We start from the raw sequence: 27865 nt of genomic DNA on the forward strand, positions 1-27865 counted from the left end.
TTATTTATTGTTTGCTTGTCTGTTTTTACTAGAGCACTACTAAGCTCTGCCTTATTATGGCTCTGAGCATTGAGTCTAGGATCACAGAGTGCCGGTACCAAAGCCTTTTTGCTCACCCATTATTCTATCTTTCCAGCCTAGGAATGAATTTAGATCATGCATTTGGCAGCTGTGCTGTTAACTTTTGCTTCAGGCCGTACCCATTACAAACTGAGAAAAACTGAGGCTGACACAGGAAAATAGAGGAAGATGAAGTATTTATTCACACAAGCACATAGAAAAGCCATTATAACAACTTACACATGTAAAGACACAGGAACTGACACACACAGGGACTTCAGGAGAGCTGAGCCCCACCCCCATCCCCCAAGCCTGAGTGCAAAAAGTGACCCCATCACCTGGGAGAGAGAGAGATAGAGAGTCTTCAAACTCATGTCTTTTTATAATGGTCAGGAACAGGATGGTCACTCTTATCCTGAGGGGCAGAGGGGCAAAGGGCCCCCCATTTTTTGAGTTCTGTAATCTCACTCTTTATAAACAGTTGTCCTTGGGGTGTTCAGCAGGAGGGAGTCTCTTAACATCTGAAGAGCCAGTTGGCCTTGGGTGCTCAGCAAGAGGGAGTTTCCCGATAACTGCAGAGCCAGGTGGCCTCTGTCTGGCCGCCTGAAAAAAAAATGGAGAACTTTTAAAATGAGAGAGCTCTGAGAAAAGCCTCTCGGTAAACTAGCTTCCTCACAGTGCTAATTTTGCAGCTGGACGGCACAGAACCATGACTGGGAATTAAACTACAACACAAATTCCAGAATGCATCTTTAGAGATAGTCCAAGACGCGTGGCAGAACTATGCTTTTAACAGCTGTGGTTAACTTTGGAGGGTTTAATAGCAAGCCTGAGACGTGAACTACATTTCCCAGAGTGCATCTCTACGAGAATTCTGGGAAGAGTGATAGAGACAGCTATTACCTTTTGGGGCGGGCAAGGCCCCATTTCCCAGGAACATCTGTCACTAACGACTTCCGGCAGATTTCTCGCGGCCTAGCAAGGTGCCCCAACAGAGTTTGAAAGTGAGTAGTAGAACAGAAACCTATTCAAGTTTTTAGTGCAGGGAAGGTTTTGTGGGAGAAACAATCCGAATTTGAAAAAACTCTCTTTTCACAGAAGTTTAGATTTTGTGTAGTTTCTTTCTGCTTTTAGAAACCAGGGAATGACAAGTTTTGCCTCACTTGTGGAGCTTAGTAACTGAAACAAAAACTTTTCTGACACGTTTTTGGACAGTCATTTAAAAGTGAAAATTTCCAGTTTTGCACTGGTACTGCTTTATTTTTAAGGTAAAGAGGAAAACATCATTTTATTTTCTTTTATTTGAAAGCAAAACCATAAAGCTGGTCATTAAGACCTTAAAATCTGTATCCCACTGGCTCCTGAACTTCCAGTATTTTTCCATCCCATTGAGGTCTGCAGTCATGAAATGATAATTTTTCCAGAAAGGATTCTCTCAAATACTATTCAAGCAGATTTCTGGGTAGAAATAGTCACAAACAGTTGAGATGAGCTTCTTCTTCTTTTTCTTCCTCTTCTTCTTCTATTTATTTATTTCTTTTTCTTTTTCTTCTTTTTTTTTTTTTTTTTTTTTTTTACCCATGCTATATTGCTTTATAAATTAAGCTTTCTTCTGTTAAGATGAAGAGGTTGAGAAATGTGTTAATCATTTATTACAGTGTTCATAGAAGTTGTTAATACTAATGGTCTCGCTTCTTCATTAATAGTTGGGGTAAAAAGTAATACATATTACCTTTTGTCTTTCTAGTCATTGTACTTAAAAAAGAAAAGCTTGAACAGTAAGTGGGTGTTGAAAGAAGTTTTCCCATGTATTTCTCATCAAAACATGTGCTTTGGAAATAAAAGATGGACTTTGGAGGCAAAGCCTTGGGTTTGGATCTGTAGCTCCCTAGATTGTGATCTCATGTAGGTTAACCTCTAAAAGTTTATCTTCATACTTGTAAAATAGAATTGATTATTTAACTAACTGACCATTTATATTGTGTTTCACACAGTGGTAGGGACTATTAGAGACTGGATAGCGATGATGCAATTCCTTTCCTTAAGGAGTTGGCAGTCTTAACAAATACAAGAACTGAGTATATCAGCACCTGACAAAGTTGTAATTGGATATAAACCTCATTTTCATTTTTTCTTTCTCTTGTGAGAAGTGAAATAGAAATCAAGCTCTAATGAGTTAGGGGCAGCCCCTGGTTATACTTCAGTCAATGGGAGAGCCAGGCGTAAAAGTCACAGATTCTTCTCATTGTTTATTCCCCCATATTTGTACTGTAAACAAAATAGAATGCACATTTGAGCTGTCATCTAAAGTAAACTGATGTATTCTTCCAAATATACCATACTTGTATACTATACACTTAAAAAATTATGATTCCTCCCAAATTTATTTTGTGTAGTAAAGTTTTATCCTTAGTGTACTGTCAGACAAAATATATTTGTATAATAATAGCTTACAGTTCAAATAAAAACAACTGCTTTGTAATATGATATGTGAGCGTCTGAAGTGTCCTTAGTAGCTTGCCAGTTAGTTGTTTACCAGCATGCTAACGAAATCTGAGCTCATAATGCTTTGAATTAAGATAGCACAGAAAAGATTCTTACAAGACAGTGAAAATCTCAGACCATTTTGAAGCAAAGCAGCAAGTTTTATCTGCATGTGCGTGTGTGTGTGTGTGTGTGTGTGTGTGTGTGTTTACCAGAGCACTGATCAACTCTGGCTTATGGTGGTGTAGGGGTGGGGATTGAACCTGGGACTTTGAAACTTCCAACATTCTTTTTGCATTAACCATTATGCTATCTACCCCTGCCCCATTACATTTCTAAATAGATAAAATAGACTATAAGAAATTATATTTTGGAGACCTGGGAGGTGATGCAGTGATAAAGCCTTGGACTGTCAAGCATGAAGTCCCCATTCAACTCCCAGCATCCTATGTGCAAGAATGATGTTCTGGTTTGCTCTCTCTCTCTTTCTCTCTAATCACTTAAGTGTGGAGTTTGTGCTCTGTAAAACTGATCTCAGTTTTATAATAGTGTCATTGTAGTGACTGGGGTGGGGGCAGGAACAGCCGGCAGAGCAATGAATTTGCAAGCATGAGATCCTGAATTTAATCCCTGGTACCATATATACAGAGTTAGGCTCTTTTTCTCTTTCCTTCTCTCTTTTTCTATTACTCTCTCTCTCTCTCTGTCTCTTTTGTAAGGGACTAAATATTTTTAAAAGGAAAAAAATAGTATAGCTGTAAAAAACCAACAACATATTCAATAATAAGTGATTGGTGGGGGCAAGCAGTGGCACATCTGGTTGAATGCACATGTTACAGTGTGCAGGCACCTGTTTTTGTTTTTTTTTGCCTCCAGGGTTATTGCCGGGGCTCGGTGCCTGCACCATGAATCCACTGCTCCCGAATGCCATTTTTCCCTTTTGTTACCCTGGTTGTTTTACCATTGTTGTGGTCATTATTATCGTTGTTATTGATGTCGTCGTTGTTGGATAGGACAGAGAGAAATGGAGAGAGGAGGGGGGGAAGACAGAGGGGGGAGAGAAAGACAGACAACTGCAGGCCTGCTTCACCTCCTGTGAAGCGACTCCCATGCAGGTGGGGAGCCAGGGGATAGAACCGGGATCCTTCCGCCGGTCTTGCACTTTGTGCCACCTGCGCTTAACCCACTGAGCTACCTCCACACCTGGTTTTGAGCCCCTGGTCCCCACCTGTAGAGGGAAAGCTTTGCAAGTGATGAAGCAGTACTGCAGGTGTCTCTATCTCCCCATACCCTCTCGACTTCTGTCTTTATCCAATAAAGATAATTAAAAATGACAGAATTTATGGGAGCCTGATAGTGGTGCACCCAGTTGAGCACACACATTACCATATGCAAGGACCCAGGTTCAAGCCCCACTCCCACCAGCAGAGAGGAAGCGTCATGAGTGGTAAAGCAGGTCTACAGGTGTCTTATCTTTCTCTCTCCCTCTCTAGCTCCTCATCCCCTCTCAATTTCTTTCTGTCCTAACAAATAAAAATAGAAAGGAGGAAAGAAAAGGAAAAAATGGTCACCTGGAGCAGTGGATTCATAGTCCTGTCACCGAGGCCTAACAATAACCCTGGTGGCAATTGAAAAAAAGAAAAGAATTTATATTTTCACCCTCTCAATTGTTAAAAGTGTTTTGTATTTAGTCTAAATGACCAGTTAACGGAAAAACAGTGGTCCGGGAGGTGGTGCAGTGGTCAAGCTTTGGACTCTCAAGCATGAGGTCCTGAGTTCGATCCCTGGCAGCACATGTGCAGAGTGATGTCTGGTTCTTTCTCTCTCCTATCTTTCTCACAAATAAATAAAATCTTAAAAAAAAAAAGAGAAAAAAACAGAGAAAAACAATATATTAGCAGATAGTTCCTATAGTGGGGTTTGATAACCATATTGCCCTTACTCTCTGTACTGCTTTTATTTACTTTTTAATATTTTTATTTATTTGTTATTGAATAGAGACAGAAAAATTAAGAGGGGAGTAGGAGATAGGGAGGTAAAGAAACAGAGCCCTGCTTCACAATTTGTGAAGCTTTCCCCTTGCAGGTGGGAAGCAAGGGCTTGAACCAGGGTCCTTGTACAATATAATATGTGCACTTAACCAGGTGTGCCACCGCTGGCCCCCCTCTTTTTTTTTTGCTTTTATGACAGATACATATATAAAACACAGGAACTGTTTAAGAAAGGAATTCTACTTATCTTTATCTATTAAGCTAATGACTATACCAACACAGGTATAATTCTCTATTAAGATGTCTGATTGTCCTCTTGCTTGTTGATTTCCCCCCCCCAACCTGTATAAAGAGCTTTACAGTGAGGAGGCCAGGTGGTGGTGCGTCTGGTTAAGCACTTACATCACAGTGTGCAAGGACCCAGGTTCAAGCTCCTGGTCCACATCTGCAGGGGAAAAGCTTAACGAGTGGTGAAGCAGGTTGCAGTTCTCTCTTTTAATTTTTATTATATTTAATTATTAATTTACTAGATAAAGACAGACATTGAGAGAGGGGAGTCGGGTGGTAGCGCAGTGGGTTAAGTGCAAGTGGCGCAAAGCGCAAGGACCAGAGGAAGAATCCTGGTTTGAGCCCCCAGCTCCCCACCTGTAGGGGAGTCGCTTCACAGGCGGTGAGGCAGGTCTGCAGGTGTCTGTCTTTCCCCCTCTCTGTGTTCCCCATCTCTCTCCAGTTCTCTCTGTCCTATCTAACAACGACAATAATAACTACAACAACAATGAAAAACAACAAGGGCAACAAAAGGGAAAATAAATAAATTAATTTAATTAAAAGAGAAAAGAAATTGAGAGGGAAGGGGAGAAACGGTGTCTCTCCTTCTCTAGCTCCCCCTCCCCTCTCAATTTCTGTTTCTATTCAGTAGTAAGTAAACCTTATTATTATTATTATTTTTTCCTCCTCCAGGGTTATTGCTGGGCTCAGTGCCTGCACCATGAATCCACCGCTCCTGGAGGCCATTTTTTCCCCCTTTTGTTGCCCTTGTAGCTTCGTTGTGGTTATTATTATTGCCCTTGTTGACGCAATTCGTTGTTGGATAGGACAGAGAGAAATGGAGAGAGGAGGGGAAGACAGAGAAGGGGAGAGAAAGATAGACACCTGCAGACCTGCTTCACCGCCTGTGAAGCGACTCCCCTGCAGGTGGGGAGCCGGGGGCTTGAACCGGGATCCTTACGCTGGTCCCTGCGCTTTGCGCCACATGCGCTTAACCCACTGTGCCACCGCCTGACCCCCAAACCTTATTATTTTTTAAATATTTTATTTATTTATTCATGAAGATGGAGAGAGAGAGAGAGAGAGAGAGAGAGAGAGAACCAGACATCACTCTGGTACGTGTACTGTGGGGATTGAACTCAGGACCTCATGCTTAAGAATTTAACGCTTTATCCACTGCACTGCCTCCTGGACCATGTAAATAAATCTTTTTTTTTTTTTTTTAAGAGCCTTACAATGTTTTCTACAAACCCTGGAACTACCAACCCATGAGTAAGTAGGCCATGATAACCTGCCATTTGCTCAGGTTAATCTAGTGTTAGTAGAAACTAGGCAGATCATCAGGCAGTCAAGTACACGGGTCACACAGATTACTTGGTTGTCCTGACTATAACCAAACAGCTCTTACAATTCTCAGACTGAAACTAACTCACCAAAGAAGCTCCATATAGCTCCCATGGAAAGTGGCGAGGTGTTACTGTGAATATGGCCTGGAAATAACTTCACAGTGAAGTCCCAAGACTACTATTTTATTATAGTTCACCATATTATAGAAGGCCCACGTTGTTGTTGTTTGTTTATTTATTTATTTTCCCTTTTGTTGACCTTGTCTTTTTTTTTTTTTACTGTTGTTGTAGTTATTATTGTTGTTATTGATGTCATTGTTGTTGGATAGGACAGAGAGAAATGGAGAGAGGAGGGGAAGACAGAGAGGGGGAGAGAAAGATAGGCACCTGCAGACCTGCTTCACCTGCAGGTGGGGAGCTGGAGGCTCGAACTGGGATCCTTATGCCCGTACTTGGCTTTGTGCCACGTGCGCTTAACCTGCTGCGCTACCGCCAGGCCTACGTTTGTTACGTAGCAAGGGATCTGGTCAACCAGCATACACAGAAACCAATACTACACTATGGATAGGGTGTCTGGGAAGAAAAAGTGTGTTCTTAATAGCAGACTGATGAGATAAGAGTCCAGAAGAATCTTCCTCAGTTTAGTCTCATTTCCTCTGTTTTGGAAGCTGTCATTAGGGAGAGAGAAGTGGGAGAAGAAAGAGGCAGGGAAGGCAAGGGGGTGGGGAAGGGCTTGAGTTTTGGCTCCATGAGATTGGTTCTGCTCCATCTTGATAAGTGCAGTGGCTTTGAAGTTCTCTTTCATCTGGACATCTGGATGGTGATGTCAGCTGTGGTTCTCTGGATAAACAGATTGAGGGTCTTTTGGCCATCTGCAAAAACAACCTGACGGACAATAGTCACAGAAACAGTGCTGGAAAAAAAAAAATCTGTTAATTATTGTTTGGTAGGAGGCTGTTGCTGAACATTCTGCAAAAGCCTTCGGAGCAATGATAACAGTCTTTAACGACAAGGCCCCTTTAGATGGTTTCGTATTAACATTTCAAGCTAATAACATTTTAAAAAAACTGAAGGGCCTGGGGAGATAGCGTAATGGTTATGCAAAAGACTCTTCATACCTGAGGTTCTGAAGTCCCAGGTTCATTCCCCTGGCACCACTGTTAGCCAGAGCTAAGTGAGCAGTGCTCTGTCTGGTCTTTCTGTCTTTCTATATCACTCTCATTAAGATAAAACAGATAGGGAGTCCGGTGGTACCGCAGCGGCTTAAGCGCAGGTGGCGCCAAACGCAAGGACCAGCTAAAGGATCCTGGTTTGAGCCCCCGGCTCCCCACCTGCAGGGGAGTCGCTTCACAGGCGGTGAAGCAGGTCTGCAGGTGTCTTTCTCTCCTCTTCTCTGTCTTCCCCTCCTCTCTCCATTTCTCTCTGTCCTATCCAACAACAATGACATTGATAATAACTACAACAATAAAACAACAAAGGCAACAAAAGGGAATAAAAAAAAAAGATAAAACAGATAAAAATATTTTTAAAAAACTTAAAGATTTTTTAAGATAGAAATAGGGAGAGAGAGTAAGAGAAGCCAAAGCTGCTGACACATGCAGTGCTAGGGATTGAACCCAGGACCTCATGTTAGGAAGTCCAAAGTTCTACCTCTACACTACTTCCTAGGGTGCAGATTAGCCTTTTTTTTTTTTTGCCTCCAGGGTTATTGGCGGGGCGGTGCCTGCACCACGAATCCACTGCTCCTGCAGACTATTTTTTCCCCTTTTGTTGCCCTGTTGTTTTATCATTGTTGTGGTTATTATTATTGTTGTTGTTGTTTCTGTCGTTGGATAGGACAGAGAGAAATGGAGAGAGGAGGGGAAGACAGAGGGGGAGAGAAAGACAGACACCTGCAGATCTGCTTCACCGCCTGTGAAGCGACTCCCCTGCAGATGGGGAGCCTGGGGCTGGAACCGGGATCCTTCTGCCAGCCCTTGTGCTTCACGCCATGTGCGCTAAACCCTCTGCGCTACTTCCCAACTCCTGATTAACCTTTTTTTTTTTTTAAGTACAGAAATATGTAAAGAAAAATTATGAATACCCTTTTCAGTCCCTACTTCCATCCCAGTTTTCCAAATCAGTCACTGTCAACAGTTTGATTTGTCTACTTCATTACAGTAAAACATAAATAAATACGTAGCTAATAAATGTGTACTGGTTTGCATATGTATGTTCTTTTTTGTAAATAAATTATACCATGGTAAACCAACCAAATAGTACATGCTTTCCTACTTAATAATGTATTTGAATATTTTCTATTGTTACCACATGTGTACTTGCCACTCTTATTTTCTACTTTAATAATAATAGAAGTAGTTATTGTTATCTTATCATCACTGAGGCTTCACTCTTAGAGAATATACATTTTTTTTTCAAATAGAGAGATAGTGAGTGAGTGAGAAAAGCACCACAGCACCAAAGCTTTCCTCAGTGCAGTGGGAGCCAAGCTTGTGTCTGGGTTGTAGCCATGACAAAGCGAGTGAGTTATCTTGCTCCACTTTCCTTTCCTTTCCTTTTCCTTTTCCTTTTCCTTTTCCTTTTCCTTTTCCTTTTCCTTTTCCTTTCCTTTCCTTTCTTTCATAAGATTTTATTTATCATTTATTTTTTAATTTATTCCCTTTGGTGTCCTTGTTGTTTTATTGTTGTAGTTATTATTGTTGTTATTGATGTCGTCGTCGTTGGATAGGACAGAGAGAAATGCAGAGAGGAGGGGAAGATAGAAAGGGGGAGAGAAAGAGAGACACCTGCAGACCTGCTTCACTGCTTTTGAAGCGACTCCCCTGCAGGTGGGGAGCCAGGATCCTTACTCTGGTCCTTGCGCTTTGCTCCACGTGCACTTAACCGGCTGCGTTACCCCTCCGACTCCCCAATTTTATTTATTTATAAATGAGAAAGAGAGAGAAATAACCAGAAATCACTCTGGTACATGTGCTGCCAGGGGGTTGAACTTGGGACCTCATACTTGAGAGTCCAATGCTGTATCCACTGCACCACCTCCCAGACCACTCTTGTTGCCTATTTATTTATTTATTTTCTTCTTTATTTTATTTATAAAAAGGAAACACTGACAAAACCATAAGATAAGAAGGGTACAACTCCACACAATTCCCAGCACCAGAACTCTGTATCCCATCCCCTCCCCTGATAGCTTTCCTATTCTTTAACCCTCTGGGAGTATGGACCCAAGGTCATTGTAGGATACAGAAGGTGGAAGGTCTGGCTTCTGTAATTGCTTCCCTGATGAACATGGGCATTGACAGGTGGATCCATACTTCCAACCTGCCTCTCTTTTTCCCTAGTGGGGCACGGTTTTGGAGAACGGGAGTTCTAGGACACATTGGTGGAGTCATCTGCCCAGAGCAGTCTGGTTGGCATCATGCTAGCAGCTGGAACCTGGTGGCTGAAAAGAGAGTTAACATATAAAGCCAAACAAATTGTTGACTAATCATGAACCTAAAGGCTGGAATAGTGCAGATAAAGAGTTGGGGGGGGGGTCTCCGTTTTGTAGATAGCTAGTAGGCATATTTTAGTTATATTCCAAAGGGCCTGTGGCTATACTAGTTTTTCTCTTTTTTTTTTTTCCCTGAGCCTGACATCTGATATGCAGGTGGATCCAAGTTATTGTCTGGGGAGATGATGTCATGGCTGGAAAAAGGACCAGAAAGCTGGATCAGGGAAGTGAGTAGCTCTCAAATATGGGAAAGGTATATAAATATTGTTGACTGTAAACCCCATCGATTTGATGTGATCTGAGACCCATATTCAGATTACTCTGGGCAGTTGGGTGGTAGCCCAGCAGGTTAAGCGCAGGTGGCACAAAGCGCAAGGACTGAGTAAGGATCCCGGTTCCAGCCCCTGGCTTCTCACTTGCAGGGGAGTGGCTTCACAAGCAGTGAAGCAAGTCTGCAGGTGTCTTTCTGTCCCCCTCTCTGTCTTCCCCTTCTCTCTCGATTTCTCTGTCCTATCCAACAATGATGACATCAATAACAATAATAACTACTACAATAAAACCAGGGCAACAAAAGGGAATAAATAAATAAATATTAAAAAAACAAGTCTCAGTTCCTTCTTGCCATAGTTTTCAGTTAATATTCCTGTACATCTCCTTTAGCTACTAGGATATATTCCTAGAGGTGGGATTGCTAATGAAAGAGATGCCTCTCTTTTATAGATTTTCTCAAATTATCTTCCAAACATAAGTTAATTTACATTCTCAGAATCATTCAATAGTGACTTTAAATATATTTTGTCAGTATGCTGTATAACAATTTGGGTTATTAAAACTGGGTTTAATAACTGGGTTATTGAAGCATGTTATTAAAACATGCTTATCAAACACGATGATTGGCATACACGTTTCGTAATTAACAGCTTTGTTAAAAATTGGGATTATACTATAAATGCTCTAGTTTAACAATCCATTTATCAAATATCAACTTCTGTGAAAGTTAGGTATTTTCTCTCTCCTGCTAGAGTCTGTATGGGCACAATTTTTTTTTTTTTTTTAAATCAGACTGCTCAACTCTGGTTTATGGTGGGGCAGGGAATTGAACCTGGGACTTTGGAGCCTCAGACATGAGAGTCTCTTCACATAACCATAATGCTATCTACCCCCACCATTGAACACGATTATTTATCCTATACATTCTGTGTCATTTAAGGCACCTTGCATAAAGTCGGTACTCAATAAATCCTTTCTTGAATGTCATTTGCTAAATATATTTTACCTTTGGCAAGGACTTATATTGTAGCCAAAATTGTCCAAACATTAGTCATCAGTGATTCATAATTATGCAACCAAAAGAAGTAGGCCTTTAGACAATTTTCATTCCTCAGTAGTTTAATGTTGAAACTTGCTTCCCTTGGGCTTAGTTAAAAGGATAGTTAGTTATTTAACTGCTCATCTTCTCACTTCAGTGGAATTTCTTTTTAAACATTAATATGAAGTGTACTTTTCATTGTGAATAAAATGCTTCTTGATAATTTAAAAAGGAATCACCTTCTGCTGAATGGCTTCATAAATTGTAATTTTTTTCTTCTCACAAGATATAAAAAGTAGAAAATGTATTAGATCCATATAGAATTTCACAGCTGCCTTTTGGAATACTTGCTGAATACCTGTGATTTTCTATTTTCTTTTTGTTTTTCTTATGTGGTTCTAGGTACTGAACCTAGGGCTTCATATATGTGAGGCATGTAATTTACCACTAAGCTACAATCCTGGCCCAACATTTATTTATTTATTTATTTGTGAAAGACCAAAACACTGCTCTGCTATGCATGGAATCCCACTGTTTTTTGTCTTTGTTGCTGGCTGTCATGTGGTCCTGGGGAGCAAACCCAAAGTTTCTTGCAAATAAAAGGCATGTACTCTACTGCAAGCCACCTCCCTGACCTCTTTTATTTGTTTTAGCTACAGTTTTCCTCCTACTTTATTTTTAAAAGGACTTGGTTTTCAAGAAACCTGGCTTCATTACCCTGGAGACTTAACTCCTAGGCTTACTACGAATCCTAATAAGGCTAGTAGTAACTACTGTAACAAATTTCAAAAGTTCAGTGGATTAACATGTAGAAGTTTATATCTCACTGACAAGGAGAACAAGGCAGAGTTCTTCGGTGAGTGGATGACTTTTCTTCATGGATCCAGATTTTTCCACCTAATGACTATGCCATTATGGAATCTTCCAAGTAGGAGAAAGAAAGAATAACTTCTTATTTAATAGATCATTTTTGTTAAATAAATTAATAGATCATTTTTTTGTAAATACTTATTTACAAGACTATTGATAAAAGTTTACAACTTCACATCTCCCTATAATAGGTGTCAGAATACCACACCCTGTATAACTTGTCTTCTTCCTCCACTATAGGACATCGGGTCTGTCTCATTTTCCATTTCCTTCTGTCTTACACCTTTAGAGTCCTTGGATCTGCTGTAACAAACAATATCTAATTGAGATTTACCTTATACTTTCCTTTTCTTTGTAAAGTCCCACCTATGAGGGAGATCATCCCATGTTTGTCCTCCTTCTGATTTATTTCACTTAACAGGATTCCTTCACGTTCCATTCAAGTTGTAGCAAAGGAAAAAAAATTTTTTTGTTATAGCTGAGTAGTATTCCACTGCATATAAACTCCACAGCTTCCTTAATCCTGTATCTGTCATTGAACATTTACATTGCTCCCAAATTTGAGTTATTGCAAAGAGTGCAACAATGAACATAGGTACATATCTCTACCGCCTAGAAGAGATACACTTCTCTTTCACTCACACTTGATTGTCAAAATATAAATTTGCCTTTACTGAAACATAAAGGACAAGAAAGGCCTTGATTGGGCAGCTACCTTCCAAAAGCAACTCTACAGTATAGAAGGAACATGTGTTTTTGTGGATAGTTAGCTACTTCTCACAGGAAACTTTTGGATAGGCAGAAGAGGTTTCAATGTATAGATTAGGGAAAAGGTCCTAAGAAGCTAAATCCTAAATTAATGGAAGACATTAAATGTATTTATTGATTTATTTACTGATTTTTGAAAGTAACTTTGTATTTATTATAATATTTTGTAAGTTTCAGGTGTGCATCATTACAGATGTACAGTTTCTTTAATATTAAAAAGTGATCTTGCCAACAAGGGCAACAAAAGGGAAAGTAAATAAATAAAATTAAAAAAAAATTTTTAAAAAGTGATCTTGCCCTGGCTTAAAGTATAACACGCTTTGTCACTCATTACTTTTAATTGCATAGTTCATACTTTTTCTTTTTAAATCTCTCTTTTCTCTAAGGACTAAACAATGGCCATCTATTGTGGAATTGCTTACAGGAGAAAATCCTTTTGGTGTTATAGGCTGCTCTCAACCTATGTCACTAAGATGCGGTGAGTTCTGATTATTTTATCTTTGGCCCATTAAATTAGAAAATATAAATGTTATTTAAAAGATTTATTTACAAATTAGTAACAGAGAAAGAGAACCAGAGAACCACTCTGGCATATACAATGCAAGGATCTGCATTCAAGACCTCATGCTTGAGGGTCTAACACTCTATCCATTGTACCATCTCCTAGATAACTCAAATATAAATATCTTAAAAACATGCATAGAGCAAACCAGGAGGTGGCACAGTGGGCTACAGGTTGGACCCTCAGGCATGAGGTACTAAGGAAGAGTGAAGCTCTGGTTCTCTTTCTTTCTCTCCTCTCTCTCCCCTAATGAATGAATGAATAAATAAATACATGGCTCTTTAGAAAAATAAATGGTCTGGAGGGTGGCGCAGTGATAAAGCTTTGGACTCTCAAGCGTGAGGTCCTGAGTTTGATCCCTGGCAGCACATGTACCAGAGTGATGTCTGGTTCTTTCTCTCTCCTGTCTTTCTCATAAATAAATAAAATATCAAAATCTTAAAAAAATTAAAATAGAAAAGTTAACAAAAATATATCCTCACAGAAATGTTAATGTAACAATTCAAAAAGTTTAGAAAAGACTTATATAAAGGATTAAGGATATATGATAAGAATATAAGATAGGTGGTCTGGGAGGTGGCACAGTGGATCAAGCATTGGACCCTCAATCATGAGGTTCAATTCCCGGCAGCACATATACCAGAGTGATGTCTGGTTCTTTCTCTCTCTCCATCTATCTTCTTCATGAATAAATAAAATCTTTTAAAAATATATGATAGTGATCACAAATTATTGGTAATTGAAAAATTCTAAATAAACTACATTTCTAATAATATCTAAAATGTCTGGCATATATAAATAAAAATTTTACTAAGACAAGAACTTTCTCTCTCCCACATTAGTACCCCTAGTCCATAAAAACAGTACCTGACATAAAGCAGACACTAGAGTATTATCGGATGGATGAATGAACAGTCTAGGAAAATGAATTAATGAATAGTAGTTCATGAATTTTTTTTTTTTTTGCCTCCAGGGTTATTGCTGGGACTCAGTGCCTGCACCATGAATCCACTGCTCCTGGAGGCCATTTTTTCCCCCTTTTGTTGTCCGTGTTGTTGTAGCCTTGTTGTAGTTATTATTGTTGTTGTTGATGTCATTCGTTGTTGGATAGGAAAGAGAGAAATGAAGAGAGGAGGGGAAGACAGAGAAGGGGTGAGAAGATAGACACCTGCAGACCTGCTTCACCACTTGTGAAGCGACACCCCTGCAGGTGGGGAGCCGGGGGCTTGAAGTGGGATCCTTAGGCTGGTCGTTGCGCTTTGTGCCACGTGCGCTTAACCCGCTGTGCTACCGCCCGCCCCCCCCCCCATGAATTATTTTATAAACAACAGGGACAGGTTCATCCTTCAAAGAAATAAACCTCAGTGAAAGTTAGACTAGAAAAAAAGCTTAAAAATAATTTTTTTTTACTATTACCTTTATTTAGTCCTTGGATAGACACAGCCAGAAATTGAGAGGAAGGGGGAAATAAGAGGGAGAGACAGAGAGACACCTGCAGCCTTCCCTCACCTCTGGCAAAGCTCCCCCCCTGCAGATGGGGATAGGGGGCTTGAACCCAGACCCTTGTGTACTGTAACGTGTGCTCAACCAGGTGTGCCACCACCTGGCTCCCCCCCAAATCTTTATGATTATAGGAAAGTGATAAAAAACAGGCCATTCTTAATTAAGTTACCAGAAAAGCCTATCAAGTTTCTATACTCATTGCTTTAGAGGAACAAATTATAAGATATTCTCTTATCCATATTTATTTGACTACTGAAAAATATACACATATTAAATAAGTCAAGTATAGATTTCACTTTCCCACCAGGAGTCCCTTTGGCAGAGATATAATGGTGTTCACTTGGGGCATATTTGAGACAGGGTGCATTGAAGACAGTGTTTGCTCTTCATCTGCCCTTGATTGAACGAAAGTTACTGACGTGTAGTGTTTGCTCTTTGTCTGCAAAAATAAGGTTTGCTTACATCTCTAGGTATTCTGTGGTTGACATTTTATCACTGTACTTGTTTTCCTTTCACTCTGCTGCATGTAAATTCTTGCCTCACAAAGTAATATTGGCAAAGTACTTTGAGGTTCAACTTAGTAAATATTTATTACCTTGAAGTCTGAGTCAATAAATATTTACTGAGTTGAGCTATTCACTGTGGTAATTACTGGAGATACAGAACTACTGCCATTCTCTGCCCTTAAGGAACTTTCAGGAGAGACAACAAAATGTATAGTATAGAGGCCAAGTGCTAATGCGTCCGGTAGAATGTGCTTGTTACAGTGTGGAGGGACCTGGGTTCAAGCCCCTGGTCCCCACCTGTAGTGGGGAAGCTTCATGAGTGGTGAAGCAGTGCTACAGGTATCTCTTTCTCTCTCCTTCTCTATCTCCCTCTCAATTTCTCTATCCAAGATAAATAAATACAAATTTTGTTTATGTGTAAGCAAACCATAGAGCCAAGGGCACAATATATAGGACAAAAGCGGAAATGACTACAGCTAACGCAGACCCTATTTTGGGAGCAATCTAGGATGTAAATCAATAAAGGGGAAAAATGATAAGAAAGAGATACAGAAACAGAATTTGCAAAGGTGAATACTTTACGAATAACTAGGTATGGATTTTATAAATGGTTTAGTTATTTTCCAAATGCAGGTATCTGTTTGAACTGAAGGAAGATGATGACGCATGTAAAAAAGCCTTGCAGACTGGAGCATTTTACCTCTTTCATAACCTGTCTCCAATGCTTCAGAAATCAGAACCTCAATACCTGGTGCCCAAGTATAGCCTACTAGGTAAGTCCAGAATGGACCAGTAGACTAGACCAGCCTGTGGTGCCAATCAGCAGAACATAGTCGAAGCCCTGACAGAGTCTCCGTTTTATAAATAGCTTCTGCTAATGCATTATTTCGTGTATAAATCTAAGTTTTACAGTCCAATATTATAATATTTGGTCATGGTATAGCTACTACTGGCTTAAGCCAGGGTTTGGCAAGACTGCTGTCCAAATTGGAGTCTACTGCTTGTTTTGCAAATAAGTTTTAAATTAATGTAGCCACTGCTCATTTAAATATTATCTGTGGTTACTCTTACACTTTAAAAAAATATTTATTTTATTTATTACATGTGTGAGAGAGTTCGGCATGAAACAGAGAGACGATGAGAAAGGCCAGAGCACTACTCTGATCCTTGGGGATGAAGCAGGGCACCTCAGACCTCACAGCTGATGCTCTGCCAGGTGTGCTCTCAGGTGTTCAGGGACGGGGAGTGGCTGCAGCAGGAGATAGGCTTCACAAAGCTGAAACCATCTTACCAACCCTTGCCTTAGATCGGGGTGGGGGATGTCTAGCCTTGTCAAGGCAACCAGAGCTTTATTCATAGCAACAGTAAGTGCTAAATTTTAAGTTGATGATTTTTTTAAAAGATTTTATTTATTTATTCATGAGAAAGAGGAGGAAAGAGAGAAAGAACCAGACATCACTCAGGTACATGTTCTACCAGGGATTGAACTTGGGACCTCATGCTTGAGAGTCCAGTGCTTTACCCACTTTGCCAGCTCCTGGACCACTAAGTTGATGATTTTTGTATCATCTAAATAAATAATAAATATAAATATCCAAATGAACTTTCACTGAAAAAAGGTTGCCCACCCTTGCCTTAAGCTAGTGACTTCCAATCCCTTTGGCGTTGTTCTACTATTTATCATTTGCACCATGACTTTGTCACAGAAGTGTAAAAGTTTTAGTTTTTAGTACTCCTTTATGGTATATAACTAGAGATTTATAAAGCGTATTTGGTCCTCAAAATACTTTCAATTTTACATGCCTTACCTGTGTACTGACTCACTTCTAAAATACATTGCCAGTGAATTCCCCCCAAGGGCCAGATATTGGAATACTTGGAGAAGTCGTTTGCAGCACTGCAGAAGAATACAGGATGCCAGGAGATGGCGCTACACATTCTTTAGGGACTCAGCAATGTTGCATTATACTGTGGACAAACGAATGACTCCATGTGCGGGAGGATAGTTTTTCTCCCAATACAGCATTTTTATTAAACAGACTGGGATCACAGATGAATATTTTACTGTAGTCCATAGTGGGATCATCTGGAAACTAAATCATGGAAGTGATTTGGTCACTCCCAATTTTTTTTTAAATTTAATTTAATTCATAAGAGAGATAAGAGGAGAAAGAGAACCAGAGCAGCTAGGGATCAAACTGGGGACTTAATGCTTGAGAGTCCAATGCTTTACCTACTGTCTGGTCTCCTGAATAGAAGTCTTTATTAATTTAAGAGCTGCATTTTTTTCTTCAGTATCTTAATCTATTAATATCATGTGCCTTTTGACTTAGGGGATGTGTTGTGATACTATTATGATACTGTCACAGAGTTATACAGTGTTAGACTGAAAGAATTGCTTCATTAGTTTAAACTCTCCAAGTTGGAGGCCTGAAAGTGATTAGATCAACATTAGATCTAGTAGGGAGTTGGGCGGTAGCGCAGCGGGTTAAGCGCAGGTGGCGTGAAGGACCAGCGTAAGAATCCCGGTTCGAGCCCCCGGCTCCCCACCTGTAGGGGCGTTGCTTCACAGGAGGTGAAGCAGGTCTGCAGGTGTCTATCTTTCTCTCCCCCTCTGTCTTGCCCTCCTCTGTCCATTTCTCTCTGTCCTATCCAACAACAACAACAATAAAACCAGGGAAGCAAAAGGGAATAAATAAAATAAATTAAAAAAAGATGAGATCTAGTGATAAGATCACATACTTAGCTAATTACTTGTAGACAAAGACTAGAAACCAGACTGACCTATGCTAATCTACTTTCCTATGAGTTTAATGTGGCTGTGGTGGTTTAACTAGAACCCGTAACCCGTTTCTCTCTCTTCTGTTTCCTAGAGTTGGAAAGGCTTCTGGGTAAACTTGGACAGAATACACAAAGAATCGAAGACTCAGTGTTGATTGGATGCTCAGAACAGCACGATGCCTGGTTTGCACTGGATATAGGTCTAAATCACTCTTCTTCTATAAATGGTACAGGACAGTATTCCTAATGGTTCTCAGACCTTGGAATTTTACATAAGGGTAAAATTTCGAAGAAATTTTTAAGTTAAGACATTAACCAACTGGAAGACAGAGAGATGTCCTGATGGATAGGGTGCCTGCACTGCCACGTGTGCAACCCAGGTGCTAGCCAACACTGCTTGAGAGCTGCTGTGGAAATGGAGGCAAAGCGCAGCGCTGCAGTGTTTCCTTCTCTCAGTGGCTCTCTATCTGAATTAACAACAACAACAACAAAGTGACATGGAGTGGGGAAATTATACGTCTGTGAGGCCCTGGTTCCACTATGTAAATAAATAAATAAATGTGTTTTTTTTTTTTTTTTTTTTAAATGAAAGAGAGATAGATACAGAGGAAAAAATACAAAGAGAAAGTGATTAGAGTAGAACTTAGCTCTGGATTGAACTTGGGAATTTGGAACCTCAGATAAGAAATTGTCTTGGCAAAACCATTTTATGCTATGCTATGTCTCCTGCACTAAAGAAAACTTTTAAAAGATAGGAACAGAGGGAGAGGAAGAGGGAAAGGAGGAGAGGGAGGAAAAGGAAGAGGGAGAAGGAGAGACCACAGCACAAAGCTTCCTTTAATGCAGTGAGGGCCAGACTTGAACTGGGTCATGCACGTGGCAAAGAAGTACACTACCCAAGTGAGCTATTTCACCAGCCCTAATGAATAAATAAGTAAATAAATAAATAAATTTAAAATGTAAAACTACCATATACTATTATCATTTAAAAGAAATGACATTTTAATTCTGGATAGTGGCTACACAGATGTTTATTTTATTACTCTTTGTACCTTTATACTTTTTTGTTATATCTTAAATATTTCATAGACAGGCTTTACAATTAATAACTATTTTATCAATGTAGGCAAATAAAAATGTTACTTATCACAGAGTAGCTCTTGAGTCTCTACTTTTGAGACCAGGGGTAGTGTGTGACTAGTGCAAATATTTTTCTTATGCTAAAAAGGATCTTGAGAAATACTATCTCTAGTGCTTCCCAAATTTGCCTAACTATGAGAATCACCAGGTGCTTATTAAGAAAATAGAATTCTGGGCCTCATTCTATACCTGGTATTCAGACTCTCCAGCTGAAATCTTACACTTTTTTATTTTCTCTAATAGAATCTTATTAGGTAAGTTTGGGAAACACTATTCTTTTCTTATTTTTTCTTTACCAAATCACTTTATTGGAAAAAAAAAATTTACAAGATAGTTGTATGTGAGTAAAGTTTCTTACTTTCCTGTGACAGGTGTCCACTCACCATTCCCACCACCAATTTTAATCTTTGTCCATCATTGTGTACTGGGACCCCAGTGCCCTCTTAAGACCACTCCCCTCCCCCCTTCAGCTTCCTTGTCTCTTCTGCCAGTTTTTAAAAATATTTTTTATTATTATCTCTACTTATTGGATAGAGACAGAAATTGAGAGATGGGTGAGATGGGAGACAGAGACACCTCACCTGCAGCCCTGCTTCACCACTTGTGAAGCTTCCCCCCTGCAGGTGGGGAATGGGGGCTTGAACCTGAGTGCTTACACACTGTAACATGTGCACTCAACCAGTTGCACCACCACCCGGCCCCCTGCCAATTTTGGGTTTTTTTAGTAGATAAAAATTATTTAATTTCTAAAGAGTGAATTAACTATACCCAGAGTGAGACTTCTTGGAAAGCATTTTTATAAAACATATTTTAGAAGCTCCCTAAGACAGCTTTTGACTTTCATTATTTCACTTCAATTTCTTTTCTAATTTTCTAGCTTCCTTACAGAAACCTGAAATGGAGACTGAGCTCAGGGGGTCTTTCATGGATCTGAGGAAGGCTTTCCTTCAGCTGAATGCAAAGGATGTCTCCTTGCTATCCACGGTAGATTCTGACTTTTTAGTTTGGTAGGAAATTTAGCAAAAATCTGTATATGAATGGATACATGTGTATATAACTCAGGGCCAGCATGACATTTGATCTCCCTTTTATTTTTGCCTCCAAGGTTATCTCTGGATTATCGCTGCCTACACTAAGAATCCACTGCTTCTTTTTTTTTTTTTTCTTTTCTATTTGACAAGACAGAGAGAAATTGAGAGGGGAGTGGGAGAGAGAGAGAGAGAAAGATAGATGCCTGCAGACCTGCTTCACCACTTATGAAGAAGCTTTCCCTCTGCAAGTGGGAAGCAGGGGCTTAAACCCAGGTCCTTGGACATGATGATATGTTCATTTAACTGGGTGCACCATGGCCTGGCCCCTAAACATTTATTTGCAAAAAACGATTCCAAATTTATTGGGAAAGATATATATTGAGGTGTTCACTTTATTGGAAATTTCATTTTTAAGATAAGTAGCAAGTACAAGGGAAGGCGGTGGGTAGATAGCATAATATTTATGCAAAGAGACTCTCGTGTTCCGAAGAGCCAGGTTTAATCTCCCACACCACCATAAGCCAGAGCTGAGCAGTGCTCTGGTTAAAAAAGAAAATAATAAGGGAGTCAGGCGGTAGCGCAGCGGGTTAAGCGCACGTGGCACAAATCGTAACGACCAGCCTAAGGATCCCACTTCAAGCCCCCGGCTCCCCACCTGCAGGGGAGTCGCTTCACAAGCGATGAAGCAGGTCTGCAGGTGTCCATCTTTCTCTCCCCCTCTCTGTCTTCCCCTCCTCTCTCCATTTCTCTCTGTCCTATCCAACAACAACATCAATTACTACAACAAGGGCAACAAAAGGGAATAAATTTTAAAAAGGAAAATACTAATAACTAAGTATAAGGGTATTAGTTATAATTTATGTTTTAAGTAACTCATAATACATTTGAAATATTCTTTATATTTCAGATGCTAAAAATATATTGAGATAGTTTCTTTTCTTTTTTTTTTGCCTTCAGAGTTATTGCTGGGGCTCGGTGCCTGCACTACTAATCCACTGCTCCTGGAGGCCATTTTTCCCATTTTGTTGCCCTTGTTGTGGTTATTATTGTTATAGCTGTTGTTGGATAGGACAGAGAAATATTGAGAGAGGAGGGGAAGACAGAGCAGAGAAAAATAGATACTTGCAGATGGGGAACTGGGGGCTCCTTATGCTGGTTCTTGCCCTTTGTGCCATGTATGCTTAACCTGCTGTGCCACCACCCAGCCCCCTGAGATAGTTTCTTTTTTTTTTCTTTTTTTTTTTTTTTTACTTTTTAAACATTTTTTTCTTCTTAAAAATTTTTTTATTATCTTTATTTATTTATTGGATAGAGACAGCAAGAAAGTGTGTGGGGAGGGGGTGATAGAGAGGGAGAAAGACAGACACCTGCAGCCCTGCTTCACCACTCATTAAGCTTTCCCCCTGCAGGTGGGGACCAGGGGCTTGAACCTGGATCCTTGTGTATTATAACTTACTCACTCAACCAGGTGTGCCACTGCCTGGCCCCTTGAGATAGTTTCTTTATGTTAAAGTTTAAACAGTTACTAGCCCTTTAAAGCTAGTGAGCTGAAAAGGGATAGGCATTTTCCCTTGCATTGCTCTAAATAGTAGGCCTTACATGGATGTGTATGTAAAGCTCTGAATTCTCTCCAAAAGGAACCAAGTCCATCTCTGTATCCCTAGGCTCAAGCCCTTCTTCGTTGGCATGATGCACATCAGTTCTGCAGCAGAAGTGGGCAGCCCACCAAGAAGAACGTGGCTGGCAGCAAGCGTATATGCCCTGCCAACAATATTATCTATTATCCACAGGTAAACACTGCTTGAAAAGAGCAGTAATTCAAGAACACTACTGTCCTTTATATGGAAGCCGGTACAATGAAAAGACTTTCCTTACTTAGTCATTATTTCATCTCACAAAAGCACCCCAAACTTAGTGTCGAAGTTTCCACCCCCTTTTCTAGATGGCTCCTGTGGTGATCACTCTGGTGTCAGATGGACCTCGATGTCTCCTTGCCCGCCAGAGTTCCTTTCCCAAGGGAGTATATTCTGCTCTGGCAGGTTTTTGTGATATAGGTAAGCAGTTTCAGGCACATACAGATGACATTAGAGGACACGAAAGCCGCAGTACTTAAGTCTGAAATACAGTCTTCCCTATCGTATTGAGAGCTCTTCTGGGACAAGCCTCCATTGTTTTATGACATAACTTTTCAAACAGTATAGTTGGAATCATAAGCTCTCACCACCTACACATTGTGTGACTTTTATCACATATCTATTCCTCTATACATTTATCAGTTCATCGAATTGTTGACGCATATTACAGACTGTAGGCTCCTTCAGCATACAGAGTGCTAACTAGAATCTCGTATTTACTTACAGGCTTTTTTTCTTAGCCTGTTGGGGTGAAGTCTGCAAATGGTGAAATGTGGCTTTAGAGTTTTACTAAAGCTGAGGGTAGCATTGACCTCTCCCACTGCTGCCCTTACTTTGCATTACAACTTAACCCAGTAAATTGAAGTGTTGCATTTCAACCCCAGTGTCTAGATTGGCTCCTATTGCTGGAGACTTGGAGGTTTCAGCCTCTCCCAAGAGTATCTCATTGAAACTTTGGAGTCAGTTTTGCACTCCTTTTACACATGGACATCTGTATCACCCTTCCTGCTGCAGGGCTGTCCTGAATTAATCTGAGTGCTTGTAGGTGAAAGTCTGGAAGAGACAGTCCGGCGGGAAGTTGCAGAAGAAGTGGGATTGGAGGTAGAAAGACTGCAGTACTCTGCATCCCAGCATTGGCCCTTTCCTAATAGCTCTCTCATGATTGCCTGCCATGCAACTGTGAAACCAGGTCAGACCAAGGTAAGTGCTGATGCTCTCCTTGCGCTGTTATATTGCCCCTGCTTCACGCAAGCAAGTCAGTAGGTGCACCTGTGCACCTGTGCAGTCCAGCATTGTCGAGATTATACAAAGATATGCATGACTCACACTCTTAGGGGATTTGCAGTATCTTTTAAAAATATATCTTATTTATATGCTAGAGACAGAGAAAAATGGATCGGGCAGGGGGAGATGGAGAGGGACAAAGACCTATAGTACTGCTTCTCTGCTCATGAAGTTTTCCTCCTTTTTTTCCCTTTTGTTGCCCTTGTTTTATCATTATGGTTATTATTGTTATTGATGTCATTGTTGTTGGCTAGGACAGAGAGAAATGGAGAGAGGAGGGGAAGACAGAGAGGAGGAGAGAAAGACAGATACCTGCAGACCTGCTTCACCGCCTATGCAGGTGGGGAGCCAGGGACTCGAACCCGGATCCTTCCGTGGTCCTTGCACTTCCCACCATACACTCTTAACCACTGCAGTACTGCCCGACTCCTGAAGTTTTCCTTCATAAGGTAGAGACTGGGGACTTGAACCTGGGTCTATGTGCAATGTAGCATGTGTGTTCTACAAGGTGTGCCACTGTCTAGCCCCCAGAATTTTTTTTTTTTAAATTGCCACCAGGGTTATTGCTGGGGCTTGGTGCTGACCCTACAAATTCACTGCTCCTGGCTGTTTTCCTTTCTTTTTATTTTCCTTTCTATTGTATTTGGTAGAACAGAGAGAAATTGAAGAAGGGAGGAGGAAATAAGAGAGAGATAGATACTTGTAGACCTGCTTCCCTACTCGTGATGCATCCCTCCTGCAGGTGGGGAGTAGGGTCTCAAACCTGGGTCCTTGAGTGTGGGAACGTGTGTGCTTAATCTGGCAAGCCACCACCCAGTCTGCCCTTAATTTGTAGTATCTTAAATGAAACAAATAATCAATATGAAAATTTGAGACAGTCAACACTATTACCAGCCCAAGCCCTTGTACATTATAATATGTGCAATCAACCATATGGCCCCATGACTAAATTAATTAATTAATTAGTTAATTAATTAATATGTAATACATACACACACTTTTTTTCTAATTTTTTATAATTATTTTCCCTTTTGTTGCCCTTGTTTTTTTTTTACTGTTGTTGTAGTTATTATTGTTGTTATTGATGTTGTCATTGATAGATAGGACAGAGAGAAATGGAGAGAGGAGGGGAGGCCAAAGGGGGGAGAGAAAGATGGACACCTGCAGACTGGCTTCACCACTTGTGAAGCAACTCCTCTGCTGGTGAGGAGCTGGGGGCTTGAACCGGGATCCTTATGCTGGTCCTTGTACTTGGTGCCATGTGCGCTTAACCCACTGCGCTACTGCCCGACTCCCACATAGTTTTTTTTTTTAACCAGAGTACTGCTCAACTCTGGTTTAATGGTGGAACAGGGGATTGAACCTGGAACTTCAAAGCATCAGGCTACAATTTAACTTATTATATATATTTTTAAATTATTTATTTATGAGAAATAAATAAATAAGTAGGAGAGAGACATAACCAGACATCACTCTGGTATATATGCTGCTGGGGATTGAACTCAGGACCTCGTGCTTTAGAGTCCAGTGCTTTATCCACTGCACCACCTCCCAGACCACTATCTTTATTTATTTATTGAATAGAAACAGTCAGAAATCAAGAGGGAAGGGGAGATAAAGAGAGATAGAGAGACACCTGCAGCTCTGCTTCACCACTCAAAAGCCTTCCCCCTGCAGGTGGGAACCAGAGGCTTGAACCCAGTCCTTGTGCATTGTAACATGTGCGCTCAACCAGGTGTGCCACCACCTGGCCCCACAACTTATCTTTTATCATCAGGACTTAACAGAGCAATTTACACTGGGGAGGCGCACAACAAATAGATTAAACTTATATTGATCGCAGGATTGGTTTTATTGCTCAATTCAGACTTCTTGGGGCTAATGATATATACATGTAAAATTTTCTGGTTGAAAAGGATTTAGAGACTGCTCAGCCAATTTCATCTTGTTTTTTGTAGCATCCCTAATAGACAGCAGTGTGGTCTCTGCTCAATGAAGTGTACTATATGTTCTGGCTTCTATAGAAAGAGTAATATTTAATCTGAGGTTCCTGTGAACATACTTTCCATTACTTAGCTTTCTGCAAAGGAGAACTATCTTTTGATTATGATTAGTTAACCATTATTCTCTAAAGAAGATGAATATCTGTGTACTCTTTAAAAATGGAAAGTTGGAGGGAGTTGGGCGGTAGGTAGTGCAGCAGGTTAAGCGCACATGGTGCAAAACGCAAGGACCAGAATAAGGAACCCGGTTTGAGCCCCCGGGTCCCCACCTACAGGGGAGTTGCTTCACAAGCAGTGAAGCAGGTCTACAGGTGTCTTTCTCTTCCCGTCTTCTCCTCCTCTCTCCATTTCTCTCTGTCCTATCCAACAACGACGGCATCAATAACAACAACAACAACAATAACTACAACAATAAAACAACAAGGGCAACAAAAGGGAATAAATAAATAAAATATTTTAAAAAATGGCAAGTTGGGGGTTGGGCGGTAGTGCAGCGGGTTAGGCACACATGGCGCAAAGGACCAGCGTAAAGATCCAGGTTCGGGCCCTCAGCTCCCTGCCTACAGGGGGGGTTGCCTTGCAAGTGGTGAGGCAGGTCTGCAGATGTCTGTTTTTCTCTCCTCCTCTCAGTCTTCTCCTCTTTCAATTTCTCTTTATCCTCTCCAACAACAACAACAGCTATAACAACAATAACAATAACAACCACAACAAGGGCAACAAAATGGGAAAAATGACCTCCAGGAGCAGTGGATTGGTAGTGCAGGCACCGAGCCCCAGCGACAACCCTGGAGGCAAAAAAAAAAAAAAAAAAAAAAAGAAGGAAAGTTAAGAGGACTGGGCAGTAGCTGTGCACATGGCACAAGGGGACTGGCCTAAGGGTCCCGCGGGAGCAGCCCCACCTGCAGGGGCCGTCACTTCACAAGTGGTGAAGCAGATCTGTAGGTGTCTCTCTCCCTCTTTCTTTCTTCCCCTCCTCGCTTGATTTCTTTCTGTCCTATCCAACAACAGCAATGGCAACAATCACAATGAAAAGGACAACAACAAGAGCAACAAAATGGGAAAAATGGCCTCCAGGAGCAGTGGATTTGTAGTGCAGGCACAGAGACCCAGCAATAACCCTGGAGGATATATATATATATAGTGAGAGAGAAAGAGTGAAGAAGAGGCAGAGCATCACTCTGGCACATGATGTTGACTGAACTCGAAACCTCATGCACCCAAATCCACTCTTGGGCCACTGTAGCCTCTTTTTGTAAATATCTGTGTGTGATACACACACACACACACACACACACACACACACACACACACACACACACACTTTTTTCTTTTGTTCCATCGCAATTCCAATAACTGATTAGTTCCTACTCTGTAGGTCCCAGGTAGTCTAAGGTTGTTCATTTCTGGAATAATTTTCTCATCTTTGGCCATCGTATTCTAGATTTTGTAGCTCCTAAATTTACATGTTGTTTTTCAGATCCATGTAAACTTGCAAGAACTAGAGGCAGCTGCCTGGTTTAGTCATGAAGAGGTGGCCACAGCCCTGAGGAGAAATGACTCATATACTCTGCAACAGAATATAACTCCCCCCCTGCGGTTGCCCCCCAAGTTTGCCATTGCCCACCAGTTGATCAAGGAGTGGGTAGAAAACCCAGCTTGTCCGAGCCTGCCTGCTTAGCTCAGATTAAAGCACTAGATTCATTCTCAGTATACCAGAGGGGTCTATCAGAGATGAGTTTATGAAGGGGAGGTGACAAAAGGCCACCTCCAGGCCAACCTCATAGTCATGCAGAGCAGGTGGTGACAGACCTCTAGAGTGTTAGAAGTTCCTGCTAGGTACGTCAGAGTGCCAGCAGAAGAGAAACTGCTAAGAGCTGCGAAAATCAGAGCGAAGGTTGAGGCACTCATCTGTACGTCTGTAGACCCTTGTTCACTCATTCTCGCCTAGGCCTCGGGAGGATACACCTTTTGGCATGTGACTTGTTAAGGCTGGATTTCTACCAGCTTCCAAAATGTACCTGGTTATGATTAAAACTTTAAATCTTGAAAATATATAGCCAATCTCCACTTACTGAGTTATTTTTTAACCTTCAGAATTGAAATAGCAAACATGACATTTAAAAATTATCTTGTGCATGACAGTTCAATAAAAGATATTTACAATACCCAAGGGTATAATGAGAGCAGGAAGTAAGATTTTCCTGAAAATAGTCTAACGAGTCAGATGCGGTGATGTCCTGTAAAGGTGATTACATCCTAATGCGATTCCAGATACTATTTTTTTTTTTTTGGCTGTTAAAAATGACTGCTACTGGGGTAGTAGTGTGCCAGGTTAAGCACGCATAGTGTAAAGTGCAAGGACTGGTGCAAGGATCCCAGTTCAAGCCCCCGGCTCCCCACCTGCGGGACGGGGGGTGGGGGTCGCTTTGCAAGTGGTGAAGCAGGTCTGCAGGTGTCTTATCTTTCTCTCCCCCTCTCTGTCTTCACCTCCTCTCTCAATTTCTTTGTTGTATCCAACAACAGTAACAGCAACAACAATGGGGAAAAGATGGCTGCCAGGAGCAGTGGACTCGGTGCTGGCACTGAGCCCCAGCGATAACCTGAGGTTAAAAAAAAAAAAAAAGGCTGCTACCATTTGTACACTCAGTAAACTCAATATACAATGTTGTAACTTCAACTAAATGACTAGCGAGGATGAACCATTTCTTAAGTATTATGGGATAAATGTAGGATTAATCATTAGTCACATGCTATTCTGTACCTTGGGGTGGGGTGAGGAATTTATCTGGAGAAAATAAAATCTTCACCTCTTTGTTTAGATGTATTTATTTTT

The 27865-nt window shown here is 40.8% G+C and overlaps 1 protein-coding gene across 7 annotated transcripts; it reads left to right on the forward strand.

Annotated features, from left to right (window-relative positions):
* The first annotated feature begins 995 nt into the window (after positions 1-995).
* Positions 996-27850, forward strand: NUDT13 (nudix hydrolase 13). Of its 7 annotated transcripts, none has more exons than XM_060203939.1 (9): positions 996-1064; positions 12975-13066; positions 15793-15932; positions 18033-18167; positions 19958-20064; positions 21776-21901; positions 22054-22165; positions 22791-22945; positions 26510-27850. In XM_060203939.1, the coding sequence occupies exons 2-9, from the start codon at positions 12984-12986 to the stop codon at positions 26708-26710; spliced, it is 1059 nt and encodes a 352-aa protein (XP_060059922.1). In that variant the 5' UTR covers positions 996-1064; positions 12975-12983; the 3' UTR covers positions 26711-27850. The 7 variants fall into 7 exon arrangements, with proteins under 7 accessions (XP_060059922.1, XP_016050822.1, XP_060060111.1 ...); XM_016195336.2 differs by lacking the exon at positions 996-1064 and adding an exon at positions 1085-1328 and having other exon boundaries at positions 18033-18140; XM_007539407.3 differs by lacking the exon at positions 996-1064 and adding an exon at positions 1087-1328.
* The last annotated feature ends 15 nt before the right edge of the window (positions 27851-27865 follow it).

This window comes from Erinaceus europaeus, chromosome 1, assembly GCF_950295315.1.
Source record: "Erinaceus europaeus chromosome 1, mEriEur2.1, whole genome shotgun sequence".
NCBI classification, from domain to species: Eukaryota; Metazoa; Chordata; class Mammalia; order Eulipotyphla; family Erinaceidae; genus Erinaceus; species Erinaceus europaeus.